Source organism: Rhipicephalus sanguineus, chromosome 1, assembly GCF_013339695.2.
Source record: "Rhipicephalus sanguineus isolate Rsan-2018 chromosome 1, BIME_Rsan_1.4, whole genome shotgun sequence".
Lineage (NCBI taxonomy): Eukaryota > Metazoa > Arthropoda > Arachnida > Ixodida > Ixodidae > Rhipicephalus > Rhipicephalus sanguineus.
Window position 1 is genome coordinate 128,591,854 of NC_051176.1, and position 16,990 is coordinate 128,608,843.

General features: G+C 47.5%; 1 protein-coding gene across 1 annotated transcript in view; it reads right to left on the reverse strand.

Moving 5' to 3' along the window:
• The window catches only part of LOC119397725 (eukaryotic translation initiation factor 4E-1A), a 39,281-nt gene extending 22,679 nt beyond the window's left edge, over positions 1-16,602 (reverse strand). The window contains exons 1-3 of the mRNA XM_037665143.2: positions 16,455-16,602; positions 11,981-12,229; positions 11,144-11,257 (exon numbers count right to left, since the gene is read on the reverse strand). Coding sequence (XP_037521071.1) covers positions 11,144-11,257; positions 11,981-12,229; positions 16,455-16,481 — 390 coding nt within the window. The 5' untranslated portion in view covers positions 16,482-16,602. The remainder of the gene's footprint in view (positions 1-11,143; positions 11,258-11,980; positions 12,230-16,454) is intronic.
• Positions 16,603-16,990: the final 388 nt, after the last annotated feature.

Here is a 16,990-nt window from a genome sequence, read left to right on the forward strand (position 1 = left end):
TCTCGTACGCGGTCTACTAGGTGCCCACGAAAACTGTCGAGGACAAGCATGGACGGCAACAACAGACCACCCGGCCGCCGACCCCAGACTGTTTTCACCCAATCCACCATGAGTTCCGCGCTCATCCAGCCTTTTTCCTGGACTCTGACGTAGATGCCTTGAGGGAAATTTGCCTTTGGGAGCGTCTTACGTTTAAAAATAATGTAAGGCGGTAGCTTGCGCCCATCCACTGCCACCGCCAGCATTACGGTGCATCGTTGTTTATCAGCGCCACACGTTCTGACGATGACGCTCCGTGCACCTTTCTCCTCCACTGTCCTGTTCCGCGGCATATCAAAGCAAAGAGGGGTCTGATCAGCGTTGCCGATCTGGGACAAAATGAAGTCTTGCTGTCCGAGCTTTATAACAAAACGGTGGAAGTCCACCAATTTGTCCTCGTATGCTGCGGGCAAGCGCTGGCACAAGGTGGTCCGCCTTCGCAGTGCAAGGCCATGGCGCCGCATGAAACGAGTTGTCCATCCGGAGCTGGCTTTGAACTCTTTTGCTTCGATGCCCTGCGCTCGGGCTATTCTGCGCGCCTCAGTCTGCACAATATCCAATGACACAGCACAGCCGTCTTGTCGTAGCTCCCGTATATGCCGGACCAGTTGCTCTTCGACGTTCGGATACCTGCCGGTCTTGGCACCGCGGAAAGCCCGTCGTGTCTCCTTCATCGCCTTAAGTTTTTCTTCTTGATCCCTCCAGTACCGAATACTGGTTTCTCCAACACCGAAATGCCTGCTTGCAGCCCGGTTGCCATGCTCCAGCGCGTACTGCACTGCCTTCAGTTTAAACCCAGCCGTGTAGCTCGCGTACTTCCCCATGGTGGAACCAAAGTTGAATACACGACCACAACATACGCACACCGCTTGCAAAATGGCGTTTCTTTTTCTCTGATGGTGGTGATGGCGATCGAGCCCCCAGCGTTGTACACGTGACCTCCAAAAAGCGCGGCGATTTGGGGGGTATCAGTAATTGATGGAACAGCCATTTTTTTTTTTTCCCGCTCATGGACGCTTTTTTTTCAAGTTTTATTTCGACAAACACGTTGGTTAGGTCGTTGCACTTCGAATTTTTTTTATTTGCTCGTCGATTTGCCTTCTTTTTTTCTTCAGGGTACGGGGACCGCGTTCCAACTGTACCGCTGGGGGGTAGAATCGTTTCTGATCACGGCCAAGTTCGGGGTGCGCCTATTATGCGCGGAATTAAAAAAAATCGAATTTTCCGCGACCAAACTAGGGGTGCGCCGATTATGCGAGTAAATACGGTATTGAGGCGCTCATAGTGATAAATGTGATGACTGGTGCTTGGAACGACGTCAAGCAAAGCACCGTCGTGAACTGTTTGCTTGTGGGCTTTGGTGTCAGGTGACAACTTTGGGTGCATCATGACTACTGACAAATGCATACGTATGGCGCCTCAGTGAAATTAGCGACTTATTACCATTTTGGGGCACCATTTGGATGAGGGTGCAGCAAGCGATGTAGCTGTTTCTGACTGCATCGATGCGGAGATCATGGAGGACGTTGCCCGTGCTGCGGAAGTGGAACCGAGCGGTGATTAAGATGCCAACGCCGCCGCTAAGCATCCTTTTATCGTGCTCCAGAGCTTGCATCAGCAATCAACGTCATTTGTAGATGTTGTGGCGCAATGGAAGGTGCTGAAATTGCTTATTTGAAAGGCTTCAATGATATTAAGCATGGCTTGATGAACTCGTCTGGGAACAAGAAGCAAGACAAGTTTACTAAATATTTTCATATGAAATAAACCACCGTAACTTGCAAAAGAAGTTGTCGCCTTGCTCTTTAGCATAATGTGAGTGAATCGGCATGCTGGCACTTGGTACAATTTCCAAAGACCAATTCAAGGCCTGCAATGCATTATTACAAGCCTCTAATTTGCATATTTTGTGTTTAGAATTATCGATATACAGTCAACTGCCGATTTTTCGGACGACCGATTTTCCAGACATGCTCGAAAATTCGGACTCTTTCGCAGCACCGTCACCAGCCTCATAGATGTCAATGTATTAGAACGTCCGAAATTTCGGACGTCGAAACTCTTCGGAGTCCAATTTCTCGGACTTTCTGCCCAAATTTCAGGTCCGAAAGGAATTATCTGAAGCCCCCACCTCTGCCGTGCCTATCATCTCGTAGGTTCGAACCAGCGCTTTCGCGAGTCCATCTGTCTGCGACAGCAGCACAGTCCGAAAGTCAGCTTTGCCGCAATGCCCAAGCGTTATGGGGTGAAGCAGACCAGAAATAGACCTTTACCGGCCTATGTCACTCACTCCCCGTGACGTCAGATCACGTGACCTCTTGGTGCACGTGCAACGGAGGGTGGTTGGCAAAACACTCCCGCTGCCGGCTCAGCATGGTACAGTCGCACGGTGTTTGGCGCATGTTTTTTTTTCTTTTGAACCTTTTTCTTAATCTTTCGGTTCCAAGATTATTTGTGGTATGTGTCAAAGAACATATAAATGTGTCGTGGACTGCGTGACGAAAAATTTGCCACGCTGCTGGCTGTTTAACTTGGAGAAGTGAACTCACGTGGTGGTCTGTGCGAGGAACAGCGGCATCGTGGCATTGTCTTCGAAAATGTGCCGCCTTTACTGTGGCGTGTAGTGTGCGTTGAAAGGCAGCGACGATATCGGTTCACAGTTGCGGACGTTGAAACTGACAATATTGTGTGTGGTGTGTGCTGTGTGAATAACGATGCATCTCGTTTGCGAAAACATTGGCACGCATTGTATCTAAGAGGGCAATTTGCAGTGACCGGTTGTCGACGGAACATCAGGATTGGACATTTTATTTGACGCGATGATCTGCGAGTGCATATCTAAGTGTTTGTGCGGGGTGCACAAAACAACAAACAAAAAAAAGTGCATGATGTCCGGGCTGAAAGGTGAGACTACGCATGAGCTACCAGCGTGTTTTAGCATTGCCGAACATGCACGTATGGTTTACCACGGCGAATATCCAGAAGCATACGCGTATCGCCTTTTATTGGAGATGTACGTTTAATGGAAGCAGTGGAGATTCTTGTTTGTAATATTCTAGTTAGCTTATCTTTACGGCTCGATATTTATGAAGTGACATTCCGAGTTTGTGTACCAAGTCTAAAGGAGGGGAGTAAGTATAGAAACACGTTGTAGGCATCAGATACAGCGAAGTAACCGGGCAAGAAATTATTTATAACTAAATTATTGTGTTTAACATCTCAAAACTGCTCAGTGGATTATGAAGAACGCCATAGGGGAAAACTTCGCTTTAATTTTCACGGGGATTTGTTAACCGAACTCAGGCTAATGAAATGAGTGTTTCCTTCGTTTTTTTTTTTTCTTTCATTCATGTCTGATCAGAATTTTGCGCCGTGAGTGCGAATCTAATCAGTCACCTCGCGCACAGTAGCCGCCAATGCTGTACATCGTTTAAAACTGCAGTGCAGATTTCGCGACGGAAATTGAGTACGTCCACATCCATGCCATGCTAATAGTATTTCTCCAAACACCAGTCGCCGTGAAAATGTACAACGTTCACTTTCGAGCAGCATAAGATTTTTTTATGGCTGTCATCCACGACGAGCAAATCATATGTTGACCTAACAGACTCGTTCACTGCAGGCAGTCTTCCTTCTAACATCTCTGAGTTCAGAAAATAGCAATTTGCAAAAACTTCTATCGAAGTAAAGCAAACACACGCAGTGCTGCTATGCAGAGAGATCCCGCCGGCGGAACTTTCTTGCCAACCAGGGGTGCAATCGCGGAACGATACTATTTCCGATTCTATGCCATATTCTATGCTATTCTTATCATCCACCACTCGCGGCTGGCTGATCGCGTTGATAACGCGGACGGACCGTCGTTCTGACCAATGGCCAAGCGCGAAAAGCACGAAAAGCATTGGAATAAAAAATAGAATCGTTCCGCGATAGCACCCCAGCACCTGCTCCGAAGGCGGGACTTGGGGGCGGGATACTGCCAGTGACGTCACACTGTTTGCAAACAGGGAGAGGTCTATTCAAAGGGGCCGCTGTCACGGCGCCGTGTGGCGATATCTTTCGGATAAGCAGCGCAAATGCACGAAGGCGTGATGGCGGCACGTGGCAAACGCGCCAGTACAGTTTAAACCCTTACGATAAGCATCTTCAGTTAACTGCTTGGTAGTGCATGTGGCCAGCACAGTTGCATGCGTAGTGCACGCACGAGAACATAAACACGCCGCACCGCCATTCGTGCTGCCGCTTTGTGCGAGACTTGCAAAGTGGGCCGCACAGACGCGTCATCACGAACCCTTTCATGACAAATGCGTACGTACGGTACAGCAACAGTACAGTGACGTTGTCAGATTAGTTGGCGATGTGCTGCACACAACTAGAAACTATCGGCTTCACACGGCAGCTGCGTATCGGCGGATTCGGCGATGGGTGTGCGCATTGTTTACGTGCGCACACACATCTGGGAAAGCCGGACGAGTCGTCGCTTTTCCACCACAGTCTTTGTGTTCCGTGTCATTGCTTCCAAACTCTCTATGCGACAGAGCCGTAATCTATTCCGCGCTTTGCTGCTATCAGTGGCGCTCATGACGAGACGCAAATTTGCAAGTGGCAGTTGGCACGTAGTTAAGCGGGGTTCGTGGCAGGTACCGAATGTATTAGCGAGAGGCTGGGCGCACTCCAAAATGCCTGATAAGTGTACTGGGAGGCATTAAAGCTACTTTGTACCTGGCTGTGGCGATTTGACCGCTTGAGCTAAATAAAGCATGAATTTGATTTTTCGGACAATTTCGCAGTCCCTAGGGAGTCCGAAAAATCGGACATGGACTGTAGTGACTGACGTGATGACATGCCTCCCACACCACATCCATTAAAGGGACACTAAAGGCAAATATTAAGTCGCCGTTGATTGTTGAAACAGCGTTCCAGAAACCTCGTAGTGCAACTTTTGTGCCAAGGAAGTGCTTATTTTGAAATAAAATCACGTCTTAGTGGTCCGCATCACGTTAGCGCACTTCAAATCACCTGCCTGAAAGTGGTCTTTCTCACGTAACTGTTGCCGTGCCAACGTTGCCCGCCTTTACTGCGTGGCGGCGTGCACCATTCCGGCATCTGGCAACATCACATGCATGCGGCATTTTGTCGAAGTTTCTGTCAGAGCGACTTTCACGAGCGCGGGAAACACACGCGGTAGTACGCGATACTAAAACTACCACTGAGACGCGACCATGTGAGCGAAACAGTGCCGGACAAAGCGCAGTTCGGCGAAAACGGAACCTTTGAACCACGCGCACCGTTCTCCACGGCAACGCCAAAGAGGTTCTTTTTTCCTTGAATCAAACAGAAACGAACAAGCAGCATTTTATTATGTCTCTTGATGCACAGAAGGTTCTTTTTTTATTGTAGCTAGTTTGATTACGAGTGATTAATTGTAGTCGGACTCTCTCACGTCCTTACGATAAGCACCTTCAGTTAACTGCTCGGTAGGGCATGCGGACAAGCGCAGTTGGAGGCATACTGCACGCATTTAATAGGAGAGAACCCCAACGCGCCGCGCCACCGTTCTTGCTGCCTCTTTGTGCAAGACCGCTAAGTGCGCCGCACAAACGCGTTGCCTTCACGGATGAAACCAGCTCGCCATTGCCGCGCCCTTGTGCGGTCAGGAACAAAGTGCACATCACGAACCCTTTCATGATAAATGAGTGCGTACGATACAGCGCAACAGTACAGTGACGGCGTCAGCTTAGTTGGAGATGTGCTGCACACAACTAGAAACGATCGGCTTCACACGGCAGCAAATGCTGCGTATCGGAGGAGATTCGGCGATGTGTGTACGCATTACATGCGCACAGGCATCAGGGAAAGCCGGACGAGTCGTCCGCTCTTCCGCCAGTCTGTTTTCCACGTCATCATTTCCAAACGCTACATGCGAGAGAGCCGTAATCTATCCCGCGCTTTGCTGGTATCAGCGGCGCTCATCAAGAGATGCATTCTTGCAAGTGGCGGTTGGCACGTAGTTAAAGGGGTGGTGCCATCAAATTTCGAGGCTATAACAAGCCTGTTGCGGGTTTCCTCTCTATGCAAGGACACTCCACACGAAGGGTCAGACACAGCAAACGTTTAGAATATATTTTAATTCACTTCGAAAGTGTACCTAAATGCCCATTCTCCCGACCGAGACCCATCGCTACAAGCCAACACTGACGTAGATCTGTAGGATGGGCAATGAAAGTTGTAGTGACGTCACACCAGATCTACTGCAGTGATGTGAGTGACCGCCGGACCTCCGCCACCTCCGCAACGCATGTACCGGCTGTAGTGAACTAGAATATATTTTAGTTCACTATAGTACCGGAAGAGCATCGGTTGCTACATCACTCGCTGAGTTTCCATCGCTTCCTGGCTAAGTGTGTCACAGCCTTGTGTGGTCACGTGACCAAGATCCTACACTTCTACGTCACTACCCAACCTCGGCGTCCAGAAACCGAAACCGAAAGTTGTCCACATCAAAAGGAGATATTAAATTATTTAGCGAGTATATATGAATCTCGGTGCATACATCATGCTTCCTGGAGCTATAGAAAACGCTTACAGCAAAGAACGAATGCCTGATAATTGCCTGATAATTGTACTGGGAGGCATTAAAGCTATTTCAGACGTGGCTGGGGCAATTTGACCGCTCTAGCAGAATAAAAGCGCATGAATTCGTTTTTTCGGACAGCTCAATTTTTCGGACGATTTCACAGTCCTTAGGCAGTCCGATAAATCGGACGTTGACTGTAGTGAAGTATTTCGCGATTCCCTTGGAGTTCAATATATCCGGCATCGACTGTACGATATTTTTTTTTTTGTAGTGTAGACGTTAATTGCCCCTTCACTCATCATGAGGTGGCAGACACCACACTGCACTGCACAAGATCTGTCACATTCTCAGTTACAGAGGCCTACCGTTCAATGCTTATGACTTCGGTGCCTGTGTGGCCAGAGACGTGAAGGTAGCCACCAATGAACAACTTATCACTGACAACCCTATCACCTTCAATTTTCTCTTCAGGCACTAATGTGACGCAGTACTGCAATAAGTGTACTACATACATTTAAAAAGCGACAATCTAAACATGCCACGTTGCCATTTCCTGCTATCTCTCAATGCTTAAAGCTTAGGGGGTCCCTGAAACGATTTCTTAAAATTTTGTCAGCATTTAGGCTACAGCATTATCAAATAATTTGCACCATAACTTAAACGACACACGCTGTACCAAGGCAGCTATGAGCCATCAGATGTTACTCTCCTTCTCCGCATAGTTTTTCCTTCTTAGCTCGTCAAACGTGCAGACATCAGTGGCTACAGCTGCACTTGCCTCTTGCATGGCATCCGCAATCAACTCTGACAGTGTGCCATCGTGCTGCTCGAGATCACAGAGGCCACATAGAGATAAGCACATAGTTGAGTTGTACGCCAGCAGATGCCACAACGATACCATCTGCTAACATTTTACTCTCCAGAACGGCCATAATCTGCACACCGAGATGTATGTAGACAAACCAAAAGTATTCGAAAACAATCACCGATAAGCATATAACAAGGGCAATGAGGTGGTGTCTTCAGAGGTGAAGTTGCCACCACAGACTCATGGATCCTGCAATGGCAGAATCCACCGCATTCCTTTCTCTGTGCATGTTGGTTGATGTAGCTGCACATACCACTCAACTTTCGTGGGTGTTCTCAGCCCCACGAAAGTTGAGTGGCCTGTGCAGCCGCATCAAGCGGCATGCGAAGAGAAGGGCTTCGTGTGGCACAAACCATATTTTGAAAGTTGTGCCTTGCACTACACATGTGATTTATCACATCCCTTTATCGTGTGGCAAAGCATACATCCGCCAAACTGGCTGATGTCTTAAAGGGGTCATGAAGCACCCCTTGGGCTTGTTGAAAAAACACATCCCGTGGAAAGCTGACATGGCTATGAACTGCTCTGCAAAATATTACAGTCGTGCGCGCCGCGTAAAGGCCACAAGCGGAGCGCGAAGTTGCCGTTTCCTCAGGCGCCCTCTTTTCAAACAGAGGCCGGTTCTCACTCTCGTCGGTAGGCGGGGCGTCTACACGTTGACGTCGCGGATCTGCCTGTTTACGCCGCAAGAGACATAGCATGCTTATTGGCCGATAGCCGGATGAGATGCGCTTCTTGCCACGGGGTGCCGCCACATGCCCGCGCCGCACTCCTCAGTCTGCTAACTTTACACGGTAGCCGCACTCGCGCATGCGAATCACAGCGGGAGAGCGATCGCGTTTCATGACGCGCGCTGATGTAACTTCTTACCCCCGCGCCATCCCTCCCTGTCTAGCTTCCAGTGCGCTCGTTGGCATGAGAAAAGAGAGAAAGCGTTAGATTACACCTAACCCCCGTAACTCCGCTCATTCTTGACGGATTCGAGAAATTTTTGCAGCAATCGATTCGGGAGGCAGTAAACTCCGATACTGAGGTCATTAGATCATTACTTGGAAAAGTGGTTCATGACCCCTTTAATGATCGCCCCAGGGAACAGAAGGCCCCCATTCCCACAAATGACTGTGCTCATCTGCCAAGCCATTGCAGGCAGTGCGAGGTGCATTCGTGTTTGACAACACTAGTATTTTAGGTCACGGAGGACGAAGACCCAAAGGGAAATTTTGGAAGCATTCTACATAAAGAAACAGGAAAACAACTGCGTCAGCGACATGTCGTTGCATCTGTCTCTTAAAGAGATAAGTACACACAGCACACTGAGCTGATTCCGATCTTGGCTTGGCCTGCTGTTTGGCCATGGATACTTGACTGGCTAAAGCCAAAAGGCAACTGTTACGTGTAGCTAACAAACATAGCCTTAGAGATTGGTAATTTCTGCATGGATTTTGACACTGGCACGATCTCCAGTTATAGCCAGTGCAACATTTCAGTGCTGGCAACCTAGCAAAAATGTAAACAATGCTGACAGCTTGTCATGGCGTTCAACGTCGCACTCGATCAGCCAGCCAGAGTCCGAAAAATCGAACGACTCACTGTAGGGCGTCCAAATTTTCGGTCGTGAGTTTACATTACGAGAACGGATAACTCGGCTACTTTGTGGGAACTCGTGTTAAGGCAGGTAGCGCAAAGAAACATGGACACAAGCGAAGAATAAGTACACGGGACAAGCTTGTCCCGTGCACTTATTCTTCGCTTGTGTTTCAGAAGGTTCAGCAATTATCAATTTGTTTTTGTAGTAAGCAGAAGCACTAATGTGAGAAACGTGAAACTGACCACAAGGTAAGTGAGCGAGTAAGAAAAACTGACACGACAGCTGGGGCGGTATTGTTGAGCGTTTGAGATATTTTGCAAGTCACGCCATTGCATGCACTTTGGCGACTGTTTGGATAGCAGGATAGGCACACCGCTATATAGTAAGGATGTCTGAGGATACGCGGATGCGGACAATGCAAAATAAAACTTGTGGAGGTTAAACCATCGCATATACTAAAGGAATCGCCCGAGAACAACGCAACCTAATAAAGTAGCAGTAAGACTGGTCTGGGCGAGTTGGTTCATAGCAATGAGAAGGCACAGCGCAACTGACACAATGGACAACTGAGAGAGCGCTCGTGTGTGTTGCGTGTTCTTGTCCATTGTCTCAATTGCGCTGTGCCTTCCCATTGCTAATAAAGTAAATATGGCATTTTACGTGTCAAATCTACGATGTGATATTATGAGGTGCACCGCATTTTGATCACACGTGACTCTGACGTGTACTTATATCGAAGTACACGGATATTCTTGCATATCACCCCCATAAACTACCATGACCGGGTATCAAACCCGCATCCTCGAGCTTAGCAGCGCAACATAACGCAGCCTGATCACCACTTTCGAAGTTATGTACGGCGGTGCACGAGTACGATTGACGATAGTATACACAAATATATAGTTTTCGTATTTTTTTTACCTGAAACAACATTGCTGCTGCTTTCATAATTCATCTGAAGCTTGAGGAAAGTAAAAAGCAACCACAAGAACTCAAACAGCGCACAAAGTGAGCGCGTTATCTTGGCACGCTATGGCGGGCATCGAAAGAGTCTGTGCCGCGACGTCATTGAGGTCTCCTGCTAGGCAGCGCCACCTGAACGTCTCAGGGCTAATATAGTAAAAGCTCGTTAATTCGACACCCGTTAATTCGGAAATTCGGATAATTCAGACGGCTCTATTGGTCCCGGCCGAAGTGCATGTTAATCTATGGGACCAAACCTTCCTTAATTCGTCAGAATTGGGCTCCGCACTGCTTAATTCGGACAAATTCTGACAGCTGCCGCTACACAAATGTGTGGTAAAGCAGCGCTGGCACCACTGGGGCGAAACCGAAACTTGAGTGACATCACCATCGTCATCAACTAGTGGGGGCGATCGCAGCGTCACCGAACGTCGGCGTCTTCTTTCTTCGCTCCACTGCGCCTCCGACGCCATTTTCCCTTGGGTTGTGTCGGCACCGTCTCTTCTTGCGGAGTTCTTGTTCTTTCCCGTTGTGACCGTGTTTACATGTGAGGCCCGAGCATGCGGCAGTAGCCGACGGTGGCATCGACGAGGTGTCAGCCGAGTCCACCGATGGTGACTGCCTGACCTTCAATGCTGTCCTTCCCACAGATATGACCCTTCAGGACTACATCGCGATTGGTGATTGTGTCGCCACGACTGGTCTCCTGCCCGATCAAGAAATTATTAATGACGTCGCGACCTCATCGCACCTCACGGGAAGTCTCGGAGGCGCTTTTGATTTTAGAGGGCATTTGCCTGAGCACTTCCGACAGTTTGCGTGCTGTTGGCCATTTGGAAAAGTTAAGAAAAATTGTAATGTAAGCCGGAATCTGCGTGAAAACGCAGATGACCATTACAAAATACTTCAGCAAATAAAGGTATGCTTCTCCAACTTGATTTTAATGTTTTTCCTGTTCATTCGTTAATTCGGCATTCGGTTAATTCGGACATTTTTTCCAGTCCCGTGAAATCCGAATTCACGAGCTTTTACTGTATAACAGAAGTGGGCATACTTGTTGTGCCAAACTACTCTCTGCTTTAATAATTTGTGTGAAGAGAAAACTCACGATTTCCAGCCAGTAATTGTCCAAGTCCGTTGTCCTCTGGCTTTTGTTCAAGTTGAAGAGCCAACGACCTCCCTGTTTGTTGCGGCAGTCTTCCCACATTGGCTTGATGCCGTACTGTGAAAAAAATACCAGTTTGCAAAATGACCCAGCCACCCGTTATAAGTTGCAACTAAACCTGTCTCAGCTGCCGTTAACATTTGTTTTGGCGTGCCATAAACAGGTTCCCACAAAAGCATACAGAGCTGATTTGCCTGTAGGGGAAGAACGACCCCTCCAATCAGCCTTTCGAAATCATAATGCACCACTCAAGCAATATTTCAGCATCATAAGCAACCAACAATTCTCAGGTGTTCTGGGTGAAAGTGTTAAGACTGTCGCAACCAGTGCTGTGTTGTACTGCATGTAAGCACACGCAAGTGTACTACATGCGGCATATGTATGTAGTAGGCCCCAAAATGTTCACTGGATGAGTGAAGTACAAAAGGACATGCATGCCATTTCTTCACCAGCTTTTACACCTATTTCGAGCAACTCATTTTGCCACATCAATTGCAATTCCTCTTATATTCACCTTGGGCCATACCGTAGCTACATTAACATGAAAATCCCCAAGCTGGCATGTGCTGCCAAACTGGCTAAGATCTGGACACAAAACACCACTCAAGTTTGTTTTTACTATCATCCAAACGTGCTATGGCCACATATCATGCTATATGGCTACCTCCTACCTATCTTCAAAATCCCATCAATGCTGCAAATGGATTTCCATTTGCCGGGACGTACAGAAAACAACACAGAAAAAAACAACACTACAACGCACAGAACAGGTGTGTTTACCTTGAAAAGTGAATAGTCACATCCAAGAGGAAGCTTACTGGCCACCTCTATGTGATTATAGAGGGCCCAGAAATCCTCAACAGTTTCAAACGAGGTGATTTCTAGGAGGTTCTCCTCCCAGCTACGATTCTTGTCATTTTTGTAGAACCACAAGCTCCACCGATGCTGAAGCGGGTGCTTTATCATTTCAAGTGGTGGATCTGGGCATGATGGCACCTGTTCAGCTGGCCCAGGCTCGCCAGAGTCGCTCTGCAGAAAATAGGGTTCAAGAAATTGCATGTGCTTACTTTGCCAAGAACACGATTCAAGTAGTGCTCAAATGGACACAAAAGTGGCGGCCACGCCACAAAAGTGGCGTGGCCGCTCACTGTCTCCCAAAAAGTGGGAGCGCTGCAATCGTTTTGCGCCCTGTTCATGTGACGTATTTCGCTTCAAGCAGCGTCGAGGCCGCTTCGTCTGCTCCGCGCGACGCCAGCTGCGCTGGGCTGCACCGCGGTGAGGGTCACATGACGTGGTCGCAAAGCGATGCCAGCGACACCTGAAATGGGCGACAATCTGCGGCCGCCTTCTCGCGCGAGTTTTCCAACTGTCCCCATCCAGTAACGCTGATGGCTACCACTTGCATGGCAGAACACCAGCTAATCAAAAGTTGCACATTCGTTAGGGCACTCATGGAAGTATTTCTAAATGTATTAAAAGTATCAGAACTTTGATGGTTGTTGGCATATACAGGTGAATAAGTTTTACTGGTGAATAATGCAACTGCTGTGGCCGGGATTCGATCCCGCAACCTGTGGGTCAGCCGTCAAGCACCTTGACCACTAGACCACCGTGGCGAGTACGTCGTATAAGATTCCTTATAAAGTTGCATTACAGCAAGAATTACCTCTTGCCTGATGTTCAAGCCCTCAGCCATGCTAACAGACTGCTAAGTGCCATTGCTTAACTCTTTCATGCACAGAATTTTCGGCAGGAAACAGTTTTATGCTAAAAATGGTGAATTCTTTTTGAGAAAACAATTCCCTCACAAGCAAAAAAAAATTGGCCCCTTTAGTTCAAAAGATATGAGGTGGTCACCTCAGGTGACCACCATGCAGTAAGGGTCTACCGGTCAGTCTCGGCGGAAGGCTGCAAAACAGTGCTTTTTTCCCTGTAGGAGCACGGGGACATTGTATATACCACACATCCACCTCAATCTTGAAGGCTCATTAAAGTATTTTGCAAAACTTCTCCTCTAAGCATCCAAAAATAATATATTACCAGCCTTCTAATACCCCTGTCACACTGGAGGTGTTAATGTCAGGTTCGAATGTCATTCGGGGCAACGAATGCCATTCGATCCGTGGCGGTGCTACACAGGAAAAAGTAATGTCATTCGTTCATAACATCAATGTCGATAATTCAGAAAAAAAAAATGGCTGGAAAAGCTGAGGAAGGCAAATGTAGAGTGGCATGAAAGTGAACTTCACTATTTTAAAAGGCACGTGGGAAGTCGCATCGCTAGATAAACATGGATAAGAATTTCATATCGCAGGATATCTGGCCACCATAAGCCAAGATGACGCTTAGCCAGTAGCCACAGCCGTTAGAATGGCTGACATGGCAGTACCGCTATTCTAGGCACTGTAGTACCGCTGAACGACGACGCTAAGCTGCAGCAAGTAAAACATTTAGTTGCTTTGTACTTAGCGTTGCAAGGAACGCGCATAAGCCAGAAGAAGAGATTTGACGGAAACTCAGAGCGTTCCGCGTTTGTTCGCTTTCAAAACGCGGTCTCACATGCGTCCATGCGGAAAAACAGCTTTCAATGAAACTGTGCACAATTGTCTTCTCATAGCCTTATGAGAGCAAACATCTCCACCTCGGTCCAATGCGCTCGTGGAGTTCATTCCATTGCTGCAGATACACATGCTCACAGGCGTCTGTTTGTTTACATTATGGCCGACAGTGCCGGCGGCCAGACGCCACTGAGGTGGAGAGTAAAAACATTTTGCGACAGCCTTCCGTACACCCGTGCTTGTTAAAATCACAGACGCCTTTAAAAAAGCAACATTAATAGCATGTTTTCACGAATGCGTGTCGAAGTGAGAATACTAAATGACACATTTTAAGTAGTCTCTGGTGTAGAGACTATACATTCGGTTCGACATCGAATGTGTTTTTCGAACTCATTCGATTGCTTAAGTCACTCAGTCTCTAATGACATTAAATATCACTGTGTAGCAGCCGCATAATGTCATTAGATGCGAATGTCATTCCGTTCGAATGACATTAAAACGTCCAGTCTGACAGGGGTATAAGACCCTTCATGCACGGTGGTCCCTTTAGGTGACCACCAACTTCAGCGACACAGTGCTCTGTGCTGACTGAGTACATCTCTTAGATTCCTTGGTATTAGCTATTTATACAATGTGTTGTCCTAAGCTTTCTTTATTGTGAGGTATAAAAAAAAAGAAAGAAAAAAAAGAAGAAAATAAGCTATCAACATAATAAGAACCGGATATACTATGATTTCTGCAAAAATATCTCGTGTCCATCGTGTAGCACGTTTTGAAGACGACGGCAGCCAGATGAAAACAGACATAACCTGTAACATTGAAGCCCAAATGAAGTGGCATCATCATTGTCACTATGTTGAAAGCCTTAGAAACGTGCCGTATAAAATCTGAAGCGAGGGGCTGGTGTGCTTTAACAGAAGAAAAAAAATGAAGAAAAGGTGGTTACCTGGGGTGACCACCGTGCCGGAAAGAGTTAACTCATCTGCATGCTACACAGTAATAAGCCTAGATGTTTGCAGACAATCTATGTTTACCTTGTACATCGGATTGGAGAAGCACTCGAGATGACAACTGTCTAGCGAATACGGCAAGGCAGCTGTCTACACCATGATTTGCCTTTCTCGCGAGTTTTACATCTCTTTCTGGCTAGTCAGGCTTTTTAACCCTTGGCTATGTCACAGGAATTGTAGTTCACAATAATTCCGAAGTAAACAGCAATTTCGAGGACAATGAATTTTGATGACAGAGATACAGTATCAAAATATTCCCAGTTCTGCCTAAAACCCCGGGTCTGTTTTGTCACGTACCACCAGAACAAAAATGTGATATTGATGAATACTAAGTGCACTGGTTAACTATCGCGCAATCTGCCCAGTTCGCATTAACAATTACAAAATTCCAGATGGGTAGAGCAAGACCATTATTCGTAGCTGTGTACCTACCGTTACAAACCAATATTCCCACCCTTTATCACAAAACAAGATTTCCCCATAGATACACAACAAAAGGAAGTTTTAACCGTCACCTTAATTTTAACTCTGCAAACGGCATGCGTAGTCAAGAATGAAAACCTGTCGGAGTATGAAATCGTTGAAACGGCATTGACACTCATACGAACGTCAAATGCACTGCTGCTGTCCAAAAAGACTCCCATCGTTGGAAGGTGACGGGCCATAATTCCCCGCACCAGTCCGCCAACAACGCATTGAGCAGGACCCCATCAGGTGTGCACCATCCACAAATCAACGTGTAGTCTGGTACACGTGAAATGTCACCCATGCGAGCCTAAGCTGCGAATCTAAACAAAGAATCGAGTGGAGGCAGATAACCTCATTTCCCGTGACGATCCTCAACTTTTTTTGTATCATTCCGTGTCGCTAATTCCGCACGCGCCGCGACCCATTAACGCGTGCTGCACTTCACTGCGTGCACGGTCGGATCACAAAGCCAAGTAAAGGCTACCATGCGGTGCAAGAATGAATGAACAGAATTGGAGGCTGCGTGTCATGACAGCGACGCGTCGATCGGTTTCTGGTAAAATACTGCGCTCCGTAATTGGCAGAAAATTTCGTAATGCAAACGCACAAAGATCAGCTAGTAAGCTGCTATCTTAGGTGAGGAAAGGGCGAGTTGACGCGCAGCCATGAATGGCTATTGCGCAACGCCCGTGGGCAGCGCCGGCTTCAGCAAGAAACACGCAAATTACGCATAGTTTTAAAGAAGCGACAGTGTCGTGGGGCGAGACTTGGACACGTCAAGAGGCGCTATGCGACGGCAAAGCGCGTCCACACGGCGCTTTCGGAGACGCTGGTCATGCGACACGTTCGCGGGTCATGCCTCCGCGCACGGGCACTCACCGGCGCGGACTACAGTGTCATTACACACGAAAAAGAGGCGCCTCGAAGACCTACAGAAATGACCAAAGTGTGCGTTACGAAATCAAAAAGCGAATTACACTGAAATCAGACAACGCAATAAACGAGGAAACACTAGCTCACGCTGCCTAAGCCTATATATGAAATCCGGTGCAGCGACGACCAAAACCATATTGGTGGTGACAAGAGATCTGGGAGCCCTAGTCAAAACCCTTCGAAGCCGAACAGAAGCTAAGCGGTCGAAAATTTAAACCGGCATCCTCCAGAGATGTTTGAGAGCGTGACAGGCACTGCTCACGGTAAAAAATCGGATTGACATACCTCTGAATATTTGTCTTCCGCCGCCATATTAGCAAATTTTCAGGTTTCGGTGTGGCTCCGTCTGGCGAATGAGCACGCGACTGGCACGCGGGGGGCGCACAGCACGCGGTGACGTTCAGTGGCCTACTATGACCCGCACGCGACGCCACCATCGCTTTCAAACCGTGTGCCACGCATCCAACAATTTCGTCACAATCGTGCAGGACGTCTTTAAGGCTTCCAGCCTCAGGCATATAATAAAAAATATTATTTATTTATTATCAATAGCTTAGCAAAGCCTAGCTAAAGTTTGCTTTAAATTTTTGTTTCGGTTTCGAGTGTGTTAATTATGGTGCTGCGTTTCCCATAGAGTTAACGTTTTTTTTTAATATACTGGACTATTAACTCAGTATATTAACTCTATGGGCGTCTCCAACGGGGGTTGTTGATGATGTCTGTCCCAACGTTACTAGATCCTGCAGGATCTAGTAACGTTGGTCTGTCCTTCTGACAGTCAGTGGCGCTTGCTGCCAAAGCTGTGCCCGGAAAAACAATGT